The 18,262-nt window shown below is 35.1% G+C and overlaps 1 protein-coding gene across 3 annotated transcripts in view; it reads left to right on the top strand.

The window, feature by feature from the left end:
• LOC140137434 (retinoic acid receptor RXR-alpha-B-like) overlaps positions 1-18,262 on the top strand; it is a 172,252-nt gene that overhangs the window by 112,954 nt on the left and 41,036 nt on the right. For all 3 annotated transcript variants that reach the window (XM_072159086.1, XM_072159087.1, XM_072159088.1), the window contains one exon: positions 15,941-16,120. In XM_072159086.1, coding sequence (XP_072015187.1) covers positions 15,941-16,120 — 180 coding nt within the window. The remainder of the gene's footprint in view (positions 1-15,940; positions 16,121-18,262) is intronic.

The following is an 18,262-nucleotide window of genomic DNA, read 5'->3' as shown; positions in this document are numbered from 1 at the left end:
TTGTATTTTAGCTCTCAGAGTCCACCTTCTCCCTTCTGACATCATATAAGTCCATACCACACAATTTCATCATGCAATCATATTTTGCCACCCTGTCTTGTCTCCATTACACATTTGTGTACTTAATATTGCTTGGAGATCAATAAACTGAAGAAATAAATTATTTGACGAAGATTGCATTGATGGGATGAATCTAAATGTGATATGAATTTATAAATAAATGAGTCCAATATTCTGATATTGATGAAGTTGAAGGATCCCTGTGTGGTTTAGTGTGCATCTCAATGTATTCAGCGCTGACTCACTCCAATTTCTTTCCGTTGGGTCTTTACATGAAACACCCAAAATGTGGGCCCTAACAAACATTTTTTACAGGTTATTTTTTCAAAGCTATGTGTCTAGCATGTTTAGTCCATCTTTGGCTAGACTCGTATGCAACCTGACTGCTAATGAAATTGAGGTTCCTAACCTTTATTTGAAGTTGTTAAGGGAGGGGGTATGAACGTTTGGACAGTATTTATTGTGGGACACTAGAGCACATCAGACATATCGAATTGCATTCTGAATACGAAGAATGTCCTTCTGATATCAAATAATTTTTTCTTCTTCGAAATTCGCAATGTAATACACATTTTATGGCAAATGATTAAAAATTGATATTTTTGATATTTAACAATACTTGAAGTAAACTTTATAAATCTGATGATTTATACTTAGTAGGTGGGATGAAAAGCCGACGATCAATTGAAAATTTTGACCTTTCGTATTGAAGATATGGATTTTATTTCCCAAAACACACACAAAAAAAAGTCTTTTTGGGAAAAAAATCCATATCTTCAATATGAAAGGTCAAAATTTTCAATTGATCATCGGCTTTTCCTCCCAGTTATATACACTTTAAGAATATATCATTAGATTGATAAAATTTACTTCGAGGACTGTTATATATCAAAAATGTGAAAAATATCAAATTTTAATATTTTGTCATAAAATTTGTATTATATCGTGAATATCAAAAAATGAAAATTATTTGATATCAGAAAGACATTCTTCGTATTCAGAATGCAATTCGATATATGTGACCATCCTCCACAACTGAGCCCGGATGTCGCCAGTGCCACTATTGAGATATGCTCCATCGAACTTAACAATAAACAACTGGAAACAAAGGATTTATTGACTGTTTTATTGATTTTCACTACTTAAATGTCAAGTACTATAGACATGATATACATCATTTTAAAGCTAATTTCAAGCAGAATATTTTGGTTGAATATCTCAAAAATGATGATTGGCGACTTCAGGGCTCAGTTGTGCTGAGGGTCACATATGTCTGATGTGCTCTCATGTCCCACAAAAAATACTATCAAAACGCTCAATACGCTTATTCCAGATCCCTTAAAAGGATAACCAAAATACTGCAACATCTACCAAATTTTGAACAAGTATACATGTAAATGTGCTAATAATAATTATATGGCAAACATGAAAGCATCCCAGCAAGACAAAATCTGACATTTAGTGTGAACTTAAAGGTAGGATAAATGTATGTTTACAGTTTAATTTTCTTGGCTGTTGAATTCAGATATGGTCATTTTCACGGTAAAGGGTGTAACTTTTGATTTTTAGGGTCAAAATTTCAAACCACTTAAATATGTTTCTGTTTACTGAAATCATGCATAGAAGCAACTTAATTTCAAGTAAAATAATGTTTCAAGCCTTACACCTTTTGATTTCTAATAAAAAATTGACATTTGCATAACATTTTGGTTAAAATCTAAGAAAAAATGTATTTTACATAACCTCAGAAAATTTTGACATGAAAGCTGGAATACATGTGAAATTCCATTCCAAAGTAAGTCAACAGATATAAGTTAAATTTTATACCATGTTTTGCTATGTTTGTAATTGCAGTTTTGAAATTTTTTAACATCAAGTGTCATTTACAATGGAAATTTCCAAACCTTAAACATATTTTTTAAGTTTTAATTGGGTTCCTAAAATAATTTGAATGTCTAACTTCATGTACAAATACTACTTGATGAAAGGAACCTCCCAGCCAAGTTTCACAGAAATTGGAGTTATTTTTTAGAATTGGCAATTCAAGCGATTTGTGTTTCGGAGGCTTCAGTTAACAACACAGGTGATCATAAAAGTAAAATATTTAGCTAACTACTACAAGTTGACATAAAAAATAGGTAAAAATATCACAATTACCAATTTTCATGCTTTGCTTCTAAGTATTGAATTTCAGTTGTGACAAAATTAAATTATCACAGCAAGTCATTTTTTTGTTTCGGAGGCTTCATGTTAACAATTGTTAAACATTGCAGAAGTAGTTTTTTGAAAACAACAGTGTTGGGATCATCTAAGCTGTTATTTTCTTGTGTGTATTGAATCAATGATTCTATGCGGCAGATATTGTAGATTTATCACACATTAATTTTTTCACCCATTTGTTAAGTATGGTGTTTTTTGCACGTGAAGCCTCCTAAACAGGCTTTTTAAGGTATCAGTATATTTTTCAAACATTAACCATAATGTCAATTTTTTTAAATTTATGACATTCTGCACATATCAAGTAATAATTACAATGCAGATATCAGTATGAAACACACCAATTTAGATATGCATAGATGATACTTAAGTTTACTGTTGTTTCGGAGGCTTCATTTGTTTCGGAGGCTTCAATTGTTAACGGAAAGTTTGTATTGGGTCCCATTTTCAAACGGTGATATATATCTCCACGATTTAAAAACATGTGACTTGAGGATCTAGTTTGCTACATTTTAATAAATAGATTGGATGAGCTCTTTTATTTATATTTGCACAAGCTTGCTGAACAGTTTGTTTAGGAGGCTTAAAAAAAGTTAACGGAAAAACGGCTATTTGAAGTCAAGATTTTATAAAAATTTTAAAAGCTTGCAAATCGGCTAATTTTTGTTACCCATTTCAAGTTAAGATAACAACTGTTATGAATCAAGAAGAAGTGAAGAAATAACCAAGAATTATGAACCAAAGCTACACCCACAAAGTTTGTTAACAATTGTTAACGGAAAATGAAGCCTCGAAACGATAAATATCGAAGTCCGGTTCTCAAAAATACAGGGCCGTTCACAATTAAATCTAATGTGGCAGTGTTTACTGAACATATGACTGTACTTTCAGGATAAGAAAAATTATCCATGAACTAACTGAAGAAAACACAGGGTTTTACAAAAATGTTACTGTTTTTTATAGTTTTCAAAATGGCAATATTAAGTACATTTAAGCCTGCTAAAACTGAACGCAGTAACTCCCAAAGCTGATTATGCTACCCAAGGTAGCTGCTAACTAGATGACTTATGTGGCCAAAAATTATGGAATTCTGTGGCTTTATTAGAACACTACGGATTAAAATGTTAAAAATCCAAAGTTACACCCTTTACCGTGAAAATGACCATATACGAATGCATGCAGACATCATTTGATAGCCATTTACACTATCAGTATCATATATTACTGATCTGCATACTGCAATGCAGGCATATAGCTATTAATAATTATGACCAAATTTATGCTTTTTGATTATGTGTGGTGTTCAGCATCAAATCACACGGTAGACTGTAAAATCGCACCAGCCAAATTTGCATGCTACAGAGGCTGAAAAAAAGATCCCGCGAACCACAAATTGACACACGTATGGGCGCTGCCATGGGGTGCTAATGGGGTGCTGGGGTGCTAATGAACGCGTCGCCAGCACAAGTCCAACGCGATGTCCAACGCGATCAATAACGCGTATAGGGCGCATACAAGTGCGCCTACGCGGCCGATAGTTCCTGGATACGCGATTACAGGGTCAATGGCGGCTTCCACGTAGTAATATACTTCTGAACTGAGTGTCAGGGCCCTGATCAAATTAGAAACATCTCTAGTTGTCCCTTTAATTAGACCTCAAATACTCCTCAAATACTCTATGGAATTCAGTTCTTACTCCTAATTTTTAGTTACCCAGTTCCATCTTTACAAGTGTGCCACAAAGAGGATGCTTAGACTAATTAAAGTCATAAAAGTTCATACAATGCACTAATTACTGGAGATGGAGTGGTACAAAGTTTGGTATACACAATATATTCGTATCTTTCAATCCCACATGTATATACATGTGTAGCATTAAATGATGACACTTCCGGAGAGAGCATATGACAGGGTTCGAGGTTTGAGTACGGTTTTACTGCCAAAATGGGGGAAAAATGAAGTTCATGTTATCATAACATTATACATGTTTTCTGGACTAGAATTTTGTGCTGAGTCCATTTCTGAAGTTTTTAATACACAGGCTATCACCATTTTAAAGATATGTAACAAATTCTAAGCGCATGTTGTTTTTACGAAGAATGATATGAAAATGTTAACCAATCCTGGGAGTCTACTTGGAACACAACTGTATTTTTTAAAAGTTACAGAGCATTATTACTTCAGTTAAAGTTGTTTTGAATCTATAAATATGTTAAACAAACTATAAAGACTGCTTAAACACTGTTCTCATGTATGAAAATGAAATGATGTTGGTACTGAGGCCCTGTATTCCTATATATTTAGTAAACATATAGCGGTCAGGTTTGGTGTCAAGACAATAAATATATTGATGTCTAAACTCATAAAGAAATTATGTTCTTAAAGTGTTAATGTATAACTGATTACCTTTACACAATCTTAAAATGTTTATACTGAAGCATAGCACTTTATTCACCCCTGACATCAGAAATGGCTTGTTGATAGCGCAACTGAATATTGTGTGATCTAGCGGCACGGGCTGCATCAACTTTATTTTCTGATAAGTGGTTGATGTGCTGAGCTGGTACAGAACTAAAGTTCTCTTCACCATACCACTTGACTAATACTTGTTTCAGTTTTCTCAGGATAGAACTTCTCAGATGTTCAGGTACATCAGTTGGGGAAATGACTTTAGCTGGATACCAGAAGCAACCATTCTTTGCCCATACTACATCTCCCGGTGTGAAAGATTCTTCATCATCGGTGGTCATATTATCATCAGATCATCCCTTTATAATTACATATTTGAGGGCACAACATGAAAGGCATTGACTGTTCTTCCTGGAATAACTTTTATGGGTGTGACCTTTGGGTTTAAGGGGTTGATACATCAGAAAAATGGCGTGAACCTCAAAATGGGGCAAAATCTGAGTCGTAAAAAAATTATTTTGAAAAAAGTATACATGGCATCATTCCACAAATCTAATCGATTGTGGGGATTGGTAGAGTGCACAATCGATCAACTTTTCAGAGCTGTACCTCCATAAGTTTTTCCGAAATAATTTTTTTTACAATTTGCCATATTTTTTTCACGCTTAGGGGTAGGGGTAACATTTTTGCAATTTTCTTCAATTTTTCTTTTTTGAAGGAAGTTAAAATTATTATCAGTGTGTGGCAAATTGAAATATCATTAAAATGAGGGGTTACTGAGGACTCTAGCCCCATTAGATCAAATTTTATGGCGAAACTAAGATACAAATCTCTAAAAATGACTTTTTGGGCTTCTTTTTTCACTTTCAAGTTCAACTTTATCCGGTATGGTATACAAAGTAAGCAATGAAATCAATTAAAAACAGTTTTATTTGAACAAATAAACCATCAGGTAATACAAAATAACAGAGAAAGACAACATTTATCTATATAGTAGAAAATATGAGAGATTAAAAATTAATGGTGAATTTTTTTTTCACCTAAAACTGGTCATATTAAGTAAAAAATGGCCATAAATCCATGTTTAACCCAAAAACGACGTAAGATACAGTATTCTAAGTTAGAAAAATTGAAAATTCAGACATTTTACCTTAGAAATAATATATATGCTCATTTTAGAAGTATTCTTCACACCTAAATATTTTTTTCACACAGGTGGCAGTGAAACCGTACTCAAACCTCGAACCCTGTCATATGGTAACAATGATGGTGGTGTGCACAAAATGGGATTATCGGTTCTTCTTGTGTATTGAGATGCAGGCATATTGGGCAATTAGTATGGTTACAGATCATTAATGTTTCTGCATTCGTGGCTATTTTTGTTCATTAAGTTTCAATCATTCCTTCAAACCTTCAATCATACCACATGTGGGTTCGTTTTGATGATTGTTATGGGGTGAAATCAGCTTGAAAATGTGATCAAGAGGTTCTTTACCCAATTTATTTGTAATCAGGATTAGGAAAAAAGTTGCATCGGTAATAATATAAATTATAATACATTCTTCATAAACAAAAACTAAGCTTAAAAATTATTTTCAAGAAAATGAAACCAGTGTCCATGATATGGGTATGTTTCATGTTTCAATTGATTCAATTTAGGGAAGGGTTTACAGGAATTAGTTTTCATAATCCATGAAGCATCCAAATGTGATTGTAATCACCAAATGTTTTGCAAGTATACAATGACGTGTCTGGGGCTCGAGCAAACTGACATATGAAAATTTTGAGAGAGAAAAAAATCAAACTCAGCGGGGATTCAATCCTGGTCGCTGGATTACCGGTCCAGTATAAAATGTCACTTAATGCATAAATATTTTTCTTCTGAATACATTTTGTAGTGGTTTAGGAGTTTGCTATTGATTAGTAACAGACAGAAACAGTTTAAATTTGAAGTAGCCATTCTTATTACCAACCTGTCTCATCATCATCATCATCTCGACCATCCATCCGCCACCATCATCACCAGCTCACAAGTGTTTTAAAGTTCAAGCATCTTGTGACCTATAAACACTGACCAGTAGTGGCGGATGTCTGTGAATAACTAGGCAATAAAATACTATTTGGACTGAATGGAGTGGCGTAAACATATCTCTCTCAAGGGTGGGGGAAAGGTGGATAAACTGTTTGAAGAGGTTTGTGTGTAAGACAATCTCTGGCTAGCCAACACTTTCCAAACTGGAGAGTGTTTTTAGGTCAAACGTTCTGGTTCGTAATGTATTTCCTGAGGATATATTATGTTGAAATGTAAAGTTTAAAAAGAAATTATATAAGTTTCAAGTTTTCTTTGTGATTAAGAATTAAGGTTAAACTTGAAGGTGATATTTTTCTGTTTGAAATTACATTCTTAGTCAGTGGGAGTGGTCTAGTTCGTAGACACATTTTTGATTGGACACTCATAAGATTTCGGTGCCGTTTATCAGGCCGTGACGCGACCCCACGTCACCATGCGTCTTGATAATGCTTTACACGCTTGTAGAGGTGCGGCGTATGTATCGCGCTGTATCGTGAGACTAGTGCGGAATACGCGACGCTAGCAGTACAGCCAAGCAACAGAATACGTGAAAGTTGTAAACAAGTTTCGTTCATTTTATAATGAGGGGAGTTTTTATGACGGTAACTTATTTTTGCTTTAAACAAATTGTTTACAGTTATTGAAATAATATTTAACTGACTAAGAATGAGAATAAACGATGGGAATTTTTATTTTACCTATCCTCTATCTATGATAGGCGACAGGCAGGTCCAATATTTTTTATCGTAGTGGATACCGCTGCGCCGCATCCACTACTCAAAATATTGGACCTGCCTGTCGCTCATCACACGATAGAGGATAGGCAAAATAAAATTCCTATTGTTTATTCTCTAAATCAAACATCATTCAAAGGTGACATTGATTGAATTCATATCCTTAGTTCTGTTTCTTTGTTATGACTACTATCTACAGTAGACAGCACACAAGTACAGGAAATAATCAGAGCATAGATAATGAGTCTAGTACATAGGTGCAGCAGATAATGACAGTGCTATCTACAGTAGATAGCACCCGGTACAGAAAATAATTGTAGCACATGAGTATATAGTAGCTGTGCATATCAGAAAATGCAGTGCTATCTACAGTAGATAGCACAGAATTAACTTTTAAGTCCATTTATCAAGGTTATCCTTAATAGGTACAGTAAATAATTGTAGCACAAGAGTATTTAGTAGCTGTGCACATCAGATAATGCAGTGCTATCTACAGAAGAAAAAGCAGAATTAACTTTCAAGTTCATTTATTAAGGTTATCCTTAATAGGTACAGTAAATAATTGTAGCACATGAGTATATAGTAGCAGTGCACATCAGATAATGCAGTGCTATCTACAGTAGATAGCACAGAATTAACTTTCAAGTTCATTTATCAAGGTTATCCTTAATTATACTGCAGAGTTAAGTGTACTCTGATTCATTCTTTATCTCCTGCTGCGTGCACTAGTTTAGGCAACCTAGTTACTCATAATATACATATCACAATTAGAATTTGTTAGGTTTCGCATATACACGGTCTGTCTGCCAATAACACAATGCATGGAGTTCACTAACTTTTGTTCTCTAGTTGAACTTGGGAAAGGATTCAGGAGAGCTGCATTAACAATAGCCAATTCTTTATGCATAATACCTGCTTTGAATGGAATGCTTGTGAAAACGTAGGTGTTCAAAAAGTTGACTAGGACAAGTTAGCATAGACTTGACCCAAAGGTTCTATAGTCATAAAGCTTAGAATAATAACAACAATTTAACCAAAACCTGTACAATTTCCTTTGCAAACTCCAGCAAGAGGTCAAGTTCTATTTTGATACTGGTTGAAAGGATTGGTGTCATTCCATTTTGCGGTTCACTGGAAATCCTGTATGAAGAGAAATTTACTACTGTGCGTGATATTTTATGGTGTGGTAACTGAACTTAACCAGGATAGGTTGTTAAAAATCTGGGCATGTTTGAAAAAACATTGATTTGAATAAAGTGTGTATTTTAGTTCATCTGTATTGTAACTAAAATTGGAAGTCAAAAGTGTGAGCTTTATTTTATTCAATATTTGAGCACAAACACTGCTAGCTTATGTACTCCTCTGACCCGCCTTAAAGCTATAATGTACGATTTCCATCAAATTTTGATTTTGTTATTCTTGACTCAAATTGCTAAAATAATATTAGAAATAACTGTCCTGGGAAAGGTTTCTGTCCATTTTTAAGGCAAAATAACAAGATGACATGTAGGAAACCAATCGGGTGTTTTTGGCCATTTATCATGGAGTTCTATGGGGGGGGGGACTTAATATATTCATGAATTATGATGTGCCAAAATTACTCTGCGAAACACAACAAAAACCCAATATCATTATAAAATCGTACATTATGGCTTTAAAATCAATAGATAGGAATGGTTTTTCAAGTGTAACAAAATCAATCTATAGCGAGAAACACAATGCAAAAAAAAAAAAAACAGCAGCAAAGTTCTACAACAAAAATATGAATGTTAAAGTCACACGTTTTACATTTGGTTCATAGTAATTAATTGCTTTAAAATAAATAATATTTATAAAACCTACATTTCATAGTGCTTTGGCATGTTCAAAAAATTGCTGCAATATATAAAACTGACAATAATGCATTATGCTATCATCAGATTCTATTTCCTCATTTCCTTGAAAATTGTATATATTTTAAAATTTATTAACAACTTTTGTTGTTAATAAATTTGAAATAGAGTTTGAATACAAAATAACGAGCTTTGTTATGACTTCCGCATAAGCTATTACTAAGTCCAACTGTCAGTGTCATCATGTATGATATTGAGAAATGTATGATTTTATTTTATTTTTAATATATCAATCAAATCCTGCAAAGGGTGAAATAGAAGTGATTAACTGGCATGACATTGACTCTTGCAACAGACAAATAAAACGCATCCATGCTTATCTATGAGCTATATTTTGTATCACAGTAGTTGTTTGTGGGAGTAAAAAATGCTTTGTATTCAAAATAGCAATAAAATGGGCATTTAAGACTAAACAAATAAAGCATACAAAAAGAACACATCTGACTGGCCAGTCAAGTGCAGGTGGAGGGAAAATATGAAATTGAATATGACTGGGGTCTATTTTAGTGGAAATGTTTGTATGTGGGATGTGCGTTAAAAAAAAAAGGTATGGGATGTGCATCCAAAAAAAAAAGAAGGTAGCGTGTGCAAGCTCTTGGGAATTACAGCACAAAATTTTCTCATTTGTCTGAGAATTTAAAATAAGCGCCAAGTTTCATTTTTTTGTAGCAAAATTTGCGCAATATTTTGCATAGGCTGCCATTTGCACTTCATTTTGATTAACAGACCATGGCATTTTGTCATCTTTGTGGTATTTTTGTGGAACAATTGTACCCACTCCCCTCCCCCAGGGTCTTAGTCAGGATTTGAAGGTTTCGGTGTGTAAATTCAAAAAAATAGGTGTGTAAATTTAAGATTTGTGTACAAAGTATAGGCCATGTGGGCAAAAACTGGGTGTGTATTTACAAATTTGGGTTTGTAAAACACTCCCTACACGGCTGGCTGCCTAAGCCCTTGTCCCCTCCCCCCCACACACCCCTACTTTAGAGCACTCTGTAAAATGCATCAAACTATAACTTGCATCAAACATAAAAAAGCAAGAGAAATTTGACAACTGCTTTAAGCGCTCCATTCATCCATCCATAGATCAGTGCCCTTAGAACAAGATATGGGTCAGGAGGTAACAAGGTGAACTCAACAAACGGAAGGAAACTGGTAGTTGCCAACGCTGCTGAAGCAGTTTCATGTTATTGTCCTCCTCCGTGCTTTTCCTTGTGTAAATATAAATAAAACCACACGCTCGGAATAGTTTCAATCAGCTGTGATGCGTGTGAATAAAGATGCAGATTTGAATATGGTGATTGCTATTATTATTATTAGAATTTTGGTGCGATGAAGCAATATATGTATTGCTTATTAATGCAACTTGCATTTTCCTGTTTTCAGTATGTAATAAATTGAAACTTAAACCACTTCCACTTCTTATATTCCATGATGTGTCAGATTACAGGGTCCTATACTCTGCATTTTTACGGACAATCCGGTATGTAGTGCAAGAATTTCTGTCCTAACAATCTGAAAAAAAAAAAATCAACAACAGGGTGGTTTTGTATTGATTGAAAACTGCAGTCGGGGATGGAAAAACACCAAGAATTTCAAGGTGGGAAGACCTAGAAACTAACTAATAAGGATTCAAGATGGCGATATTTAACAAATGATATCAGTGACAGGACATTTCATCTAATTTTACTTTCCTATAGACTATACCCATATTCCATAACTTTTTAATTTGAGGTAGTTTTGATGTGTTCAATCTGAAGACACTGTTTACCATGTTTCATTTATTCTAGTACAAAGATAGGGGAAATCTGCCCACGCATCACATGCGCACACATGTGCTTACAAAAGCATTTAGGCTCGCATGCAAACTGCTGGTTAGCCTTTCACTGCTTTCATGATGCAGTCGCCTACTTACTTTTCAGCAAATCTTTTTTTTAGCAAATTATCTAACAGCATTTCTGATTGGTTAATAATTTGAAATGCTCATTTCAATTGCCAATTATGACTAGGCTTTAAACTATTTATGGTGAAACTTGTATTTGCAGATGATCTTATTAACACCCTCTGACTGGTTCAAAATTGGACACAATATTCATTTTGGCCAATCGGTAGTAGTTCTCATAGGGTTAAAACATTTTATGAACTCCAGCACCTCATGCTCCACACACACCCATGTAATATCCTACTCAACCCCCCATTTTGGGGGTTGTGCAAATTTAGTATGCATGCAGAATGTATGCAATACAGAATGACTTACTAAAATATTGTAAGCAAAGGGCAAGGAACCTACTTCTCTCAGTCCTGTAAAATTTATCAGCGAGAGCGACTGGTATTTTTTCTCAGAATTTAATTTTGTACACACTTAAAACTAAAACACATGTGATATTTCATAAGATGCTTCACCCAGTGATAATATGCATGCTGTTTATAGTGTCAAATACAATCTTTTTTTGCACTTAGCAGCAAAATCGATATGCAATCTCGAAGAATTAAGGGAAATTGATGCTTAATTATGAGATAATGTGATCCTGCTCTCATGTTAAAGGGTACTTTACCAAGTGTAAATTTCTAGATGGTATTTTATTGCATCAGTAATTTAGTGTTTCTTCTAAAGTCAGACATCTGATCATGGGTTAATTTTTGAAATTATCTTTTTCTTTAAAGATTAATTGAACTAAAGGGTGTTGGAATCACAAAGGAGTCTTTTAAAGGGTAAAAAGATATGTGTCCCTGTTGGTGGGTGTGTATCCTATTAGAGCCTTTTAATTATGGAGGATAACTTTACCAGCATTATTCCAGGAAGTTGGGAAAATATTTTCATGGAAGAAAACAAATCAGCAAATCATTGTTTTGCAGGTGATATGAAATCAATGAAAACTGATTGAGATGTTTAAAAAAATAATCTTCATCTAAGATGAGCCAAACTGCTCAAAATCACAGAGAAGCAAAGTTCCTCCAATTTGCCCTTCAAACCCCAACATTGCCCTCCAGGCCCCAACATTGCCCTCCAAACCCCAACTTTGCCCTCCAAATACCAACTTTGCCCTCCAAACCCCAACATTGCCCTCCAGGCCCCAAAATTGACCTCCAGACCCCAAAATTTCCTTCCAAATCCCAAACTTTTCTCTAGAATGAGCTTTCTAGTTTCCACACCAGTTGTTTCCAGGCCTGTGCATCCACACGCTGATGCACACACTAAATAAATAAACTATTTCAATTCAAACTAGTAATAAGGAAATCAATTAAAACTGTTAATGAGAGATCATCTCAAGCAATCACAAGTAGTCGTTTTGGTATCATCTCGGAAAATGATAGTATCGATGCATCATTCCAGGATGTGTGACGAGGGCGGTCCTACGCTGTCACATTTAATTTACCATGTGGCTAATGAGGTTCGCTAGATGTTAATAAAAAAGATAATAAGTAACCTTGACTTTGTGAACTGATGGGCAAATGAGTATTATTAGATGGAGAGACAGACTAATTAAGCTAGATATGACCTTGATCTTATGGAACCTTCAGCGTCATCTAATGTTTGAGTGTTTCAACTTTGGGCATAATGTGTTAAATGAATTGTAAATCATTGCACAAAAAATATATGTCGCCAAGTGATAAAGGAGCAAATTTAGCATACCAAAACAATAATGTTTTATTGTACTTTAACATCAATGATGTCTAACCCTTTCCCGTAGGGTTGCATTGGATGGCTATTAACCCCATGAGAACCACCTGCCGCTTGGCCAAAAAGAAGTTTTCATTATCAATTGGACCAATCAGCAACATTGTTGGAAAAATTTCACCACACAAAAAATTGGGGTGAATTATTTGCAAAGCTCCATTCTGATTGGTGATTAAAATGAAGATATCATGTAATTGACCAATCAGAGGCAATGTTAAATCGGCAGGTAGTACTCAGGGGGTTAAGTTAGTCCCCTTGATCTAATGAACTCATAAGCATCCGTTTTATGTCTGTGTTTAATGTTGTATGATGCAAGTCCACTTGCAAGAAAGATGGATCAAGGTTAGAATTCTGGGCGAGAATCTGCAAATCGAGTCTCATAAGATCAAAGAAATTAGCTGTTGATGAAAAAAAATGTTGCATGAACAGACTCGTCATCCAATGATCCTATAGATGTTCGTGTGTTCAAGTTTGTTAATAAATTATGAATCATAGATTTATGTCGCCAGTGGTACAGGAAATGGGCATACCAAAACAATAGCATTTTTTTGTACTTGAACATCAGTGGTATCTAACCTTCTCACTTCGGACTGCATTGGCTGGATGCTTTTAAGTTAGTCACCTTGGATCTGATGAAATCATAAGCGTCATCCAGATTCAGTGTTTCAAGTATAAGTTGTATGATGGGAGTCTACCTGGAGTGTTAGATGAGATGGATCAATCTGGGTTAGAATTCCAGTGAGAATCTACAAAACAAGTCTCACAAGATTGAAGACATTATCTCATCATTCAATGTACGAGCGATTCAAATTTCTTGATGAATTGTGAATTATTTCACAATAGACAGATGTATGTCTCCAGTGATACAGTCTATTGAGCACACCAAAAGAAAAAGTTTCTTGTACATGTACTTGAACATTAGTGGTGTCTAACCTTTAGTCAACTCGGTCGGATGTACTCATAAGCATCATCCAATTTCAGTGTTTTATGTGTTAAATGAGTCCACCCGCTAGATGAGATAGATCGGGTTAGAATTCCAGTGAGAATCTTTAAGGTTGCATGAACAAACTTCAGTTAACCCAATTCAGGTCAGAAATTCAGAGAGAATCCCAGAATCAATTCTCGCAAAGATCCTCGTCAACAAAATTGCAAGAATATAAATGGATTCTCGTAAATATTTCAGTTTATCATACAAAGTTATATGGCAAGATTTCATGGATTCTTGCAAAATTCCACTGGGAGAATCCAATAGGATTCTCACACTTGGTTACGAATTTCTGGCCTGACATTTGACTACTATCGAGAAAAAAAAAGCCCTGATACATAATCAATATTCATCATGGAAAAACAAAGAAACTGGAAGTTTGGCGCATATCATACTAACAGTTGCATTGATCCAGTGACAAATCGCTGGTAATCAAATGCTGGTAGCGATGGTGCAGTGCTACCAGTAAATCAGTGTTATAGCCAAAATATTAAATTCTCGATCATGAGAGCCAACTTGGGTACGCACAGTTATTTGCGCCGAGCATACTACGCAAAGACCGGCGCTTACGGCGCAAACACAGCTTTTGAGAATCGACCAATCACACGGTCGTTGCTAGGCAAGGTCAAGGTTCGGTCATGCAGGTCGCGCGATCGTGATATTCTATGAAAAGTACGCTGACGCAGAAGGTACATCCTCTCATGATCGAGAATTTGTTATTTTGGCTATAGTGTGATTTGTCTGGTAGTGGTTTATTGCTAGAGATGATAGCAACTTTAAATTCACTTCTAAATATCTTACTTGAGCCAACAGTAACACAGATGCAGATGCAGAATATCAAAAATACTGCACTTGTTGCGCCTGCTTATTAATGATACTGTATTTAGCTCTGCAGGTGTTGTTGTTATTGTTCCATTTCAACAGAATTCATGTTATATTGTACTTTTATAAAGGGTAATTTAAAGAATAACTGCATTGAAAGGTTCCCTGAACTTGTTGCAATTCCTGCACTTTTACACATAGGCCTCTCAAGCTTCTCCTGAATCCATTAGTGTAGCGATGATAACAATAGATACATGCGATGCATTGTTTCATCACATGGGATACATTGTTTCATCACATCAGCAGATCGGTCCCCAGAAGTGAAGTACATTCATACCATTTATGAATATTATCAAATGTATCATTTTCCTTGAATTTGAGTTGATGATATTCTTTTGTTTTTTATAAACAATATGTTTTGTTTGTGTATTGGAAGATTAAAGACTGCGACATTAAAGCGGAATAGGATGGTCTCAGAAGTTTAAATTGGTTAAATAGTGTTGAATCATTTCAAAGACATCAGTTGAAAGTAATAAACTTTTAAGCATTTAAGCAAGTAATTCAAGTATTTAATAGCTTGGCTGAATATGGGCAGAAGAGCTATTTAAATTTTTTTTTTTTATGTCTGAACTGATGGGTTGGCGCCAAGATAGTTGCTAACCTCCCGTTTGAAGCTCAGCCGATTCTGGTTAGAGGTAATTGGACCAGGTAGAGCATTCTAAAGGTGAGCTGAGGATGGAAGGAATGACCTCTGGTGGCTGACCAGGTTGGATCTTGAGATTTTGACAGCTATCATGATCAAAATACAAAATAATAGTCAACAGTGGGTTATCTGTAGATACATTCTCTTAAATGTATTTGAAGGAGAGCTACTATGAAGGCAGTTGTATTTTTCAAATTATAGCCTTGTGGTATTTGAAGGAGAGCTACTATGAAGGCAGTTGCCATATTTCAAATCTAGCTTTATCAATACGAAGAAGAGTTTGGAGAGAGAAGAAAAATTAAGTTTAAATCCATTGTTTCTAGTCTGTCGAGTCTAATGTTGAATTTCTTTTCTTTTCTTCCTCACAGGCAAACATTATGGTGTATACAGTTGTGAGGGTTGCAAAGGATTCTTTAAGAGGACGGTGCGTAAAGACCTGACATACACATGTCGTGACGAGAGGAACTGTATCGTCGACAAGCGACAGAGGAATCGCTGCCAGTTCTGCCGCTATAACAAATGCACAGCCATGGGCATGAGGAGAGAAGGTAAGAATCGGCTAATTATGGACATGCAGTGCATCCCAAAAAGAACCCCTGGCTTTATTTCATTAGGGGGGACACTCTAACTTGTAACTTGTAAGTCACAAAAAACATACAACCTTTTGGAGACCATTAAAAAAAAAAATTGAGTGCAAATTTCAAGCTCCACTTTGACTTGATCCTCGGTGATACTTGTGCCCCGAGTACCCGTCTATAAATTACATAGTGTACCCGGACACAAAATTACCCGAAAATCCCAGCCTTGCTTAAGATACATCTATGCTGCGAAGATGAACAACCCATAGTTCGCAAAGATAGTGAGATATCGTGTTCACCAGGCGAATTGACGTACACATGGTCGGACAAGCAGTCGCGCACACACTTGGACACCTAGCATTTCTTTAGTTATCTTCGCCAATTCTTGTCTGGGGATTTATTAGGGGATCATAATATTTTGCAAGTTGAAAATTACTAGATGAAGGCTTACAAGGCATGGGTATTTAATGGAAGAAATATTATGAGTAGTTCAACATGCTGAATTATGAGGGGTTTCTATAGTTATAATACAGTGACAGCCTTTGTAAACTTTGCTTACAAGTCAATAAATATAGAATCAAATGTACTGTTCAATCTTTTTTTCAACAAGGTTTTATCAAACTGGCTATAAGTGAAAAAAGTAATTTGGTCAACTGAAGTAACTATTTCCAGGACACATTATTATGGTTACCATTTTCTTTTCATTACCACCATTGAAGTAAATATAAGATAAGGAATTTTCATTACTTGGACATCCAATGGTACTTTTAGTTTCTGAGAATTCTGTAAGTCGCATATCGTTTGTAACACTGTGAGTGACAGTTTTCTTTGAATGCTTTTAGAGTTTATATTTTCAATCGTAAACAACATGGCAATTAATCGATTCCAATTCCTTTAGATGCCACTTCAGGGAAAAAAAGAAAACAACAACGACAACAACAAGAAATCAATCGCTTACACTGAATGAATAACAAATGTACGTCAAAGTGTCCCTCTTCATGTGTGCTTTATAACATAATTGATATGGCAGTTTTCTACAAAAATGCAGTGAAAATTGCACCTAATTAGTGCTCTGGACACTGAACTTCTTTTTTGGGGGGGGGGGGCTTTTTAAAAAGTGAAATGAAACTAAAAATGGAACATAGATACACATACATTCAAAATACAGTGTATCTTAATGCAAAATCAGTCATACTCCTAAGTTGCTAGGTGTTAATGGTAAATAAAATTAATTTAGACATCTGAATAATTTGTTTTGTTCAGGCATATTGAAAAGATAGTGCTCAGACAGTTAAACACTTCAATAATTCTGAAGTGGGTCTTATTAGGGGGTGGCGCTAATTAGGTTGAACATGGTAAGTTGGGCCAAATCACTCCTAATCTGAGTGGCATTTCCTCTTGAATAATGCTGAGAAAAGACAAGAGCAGGAACCAGATTTGCCAAGGCTTACCATTGATCTGAAGTTTGGTTAACTTAGTGGTTTTTTTTGCTGTTTTTAAAGAAAACTTGAGACTGACATTGATGTGTGGGGTCCCTGATCTAGGAGATCTGATTTTAGTATATGTGTGGAACATTTAAAGACCTAACAAAATTGATGAAAAATATTCAAATAAAAACAGAAAAAGTATCAGCTGTCGCAACAACATTACAAAAATGAGAAAAACATTCTGATTGCTAGTGATATTACTCCAAAACATAAACTCATACTTACCTAACACCACCAAAGATTGGAACCAACTTCCACTTAGAATAGTCAACATAAAAAGAAACCAAAGCATTCAAGAAAGAAGTCCTAATATACTACAAGAACACAGCTCAAAACAACTTTGATTTAAAAATCTTCTGACGTACTGCACACAATTTCTTCTCGCCTGGTTTCGTATGAAGCATTGGGAAGTATTTGACCAGAACCAGAACAGATTGCTTATATCTAGATTCAAACCCATTGCAGATGATCCAGAGTCATAGGCACCCATTGGTACCTTGATGACAGTCCTGTGTTCTCAATTACAAATGTTCAAGGGCCATGAAGGGCCAAACATGTTTCAAAGGTGCCTGCCTAAGGGCCTACATTTCTTATGTTTCCTTTATATTTTAGAGCAATTTAAGGG

This window comes from Amphiura filiformis, chromosome 17 (assembly GCF_039555335.1).
Source record: "Amphiura filiformis chromosome 17, Afil_fr2py, whole genome shotgun sequence".
Lineage (NCBI taxonomy): Eukaryota > Metazoa > Echinodermata > Ophiuroidea > Amphilepidida > Amphiuridae > Amphiura > Amphiura filiformis.
Note: the sequence above shows the minus strand (reverse complement) of the source record. Positions and strands in the feature narration are given on the sequence as shown.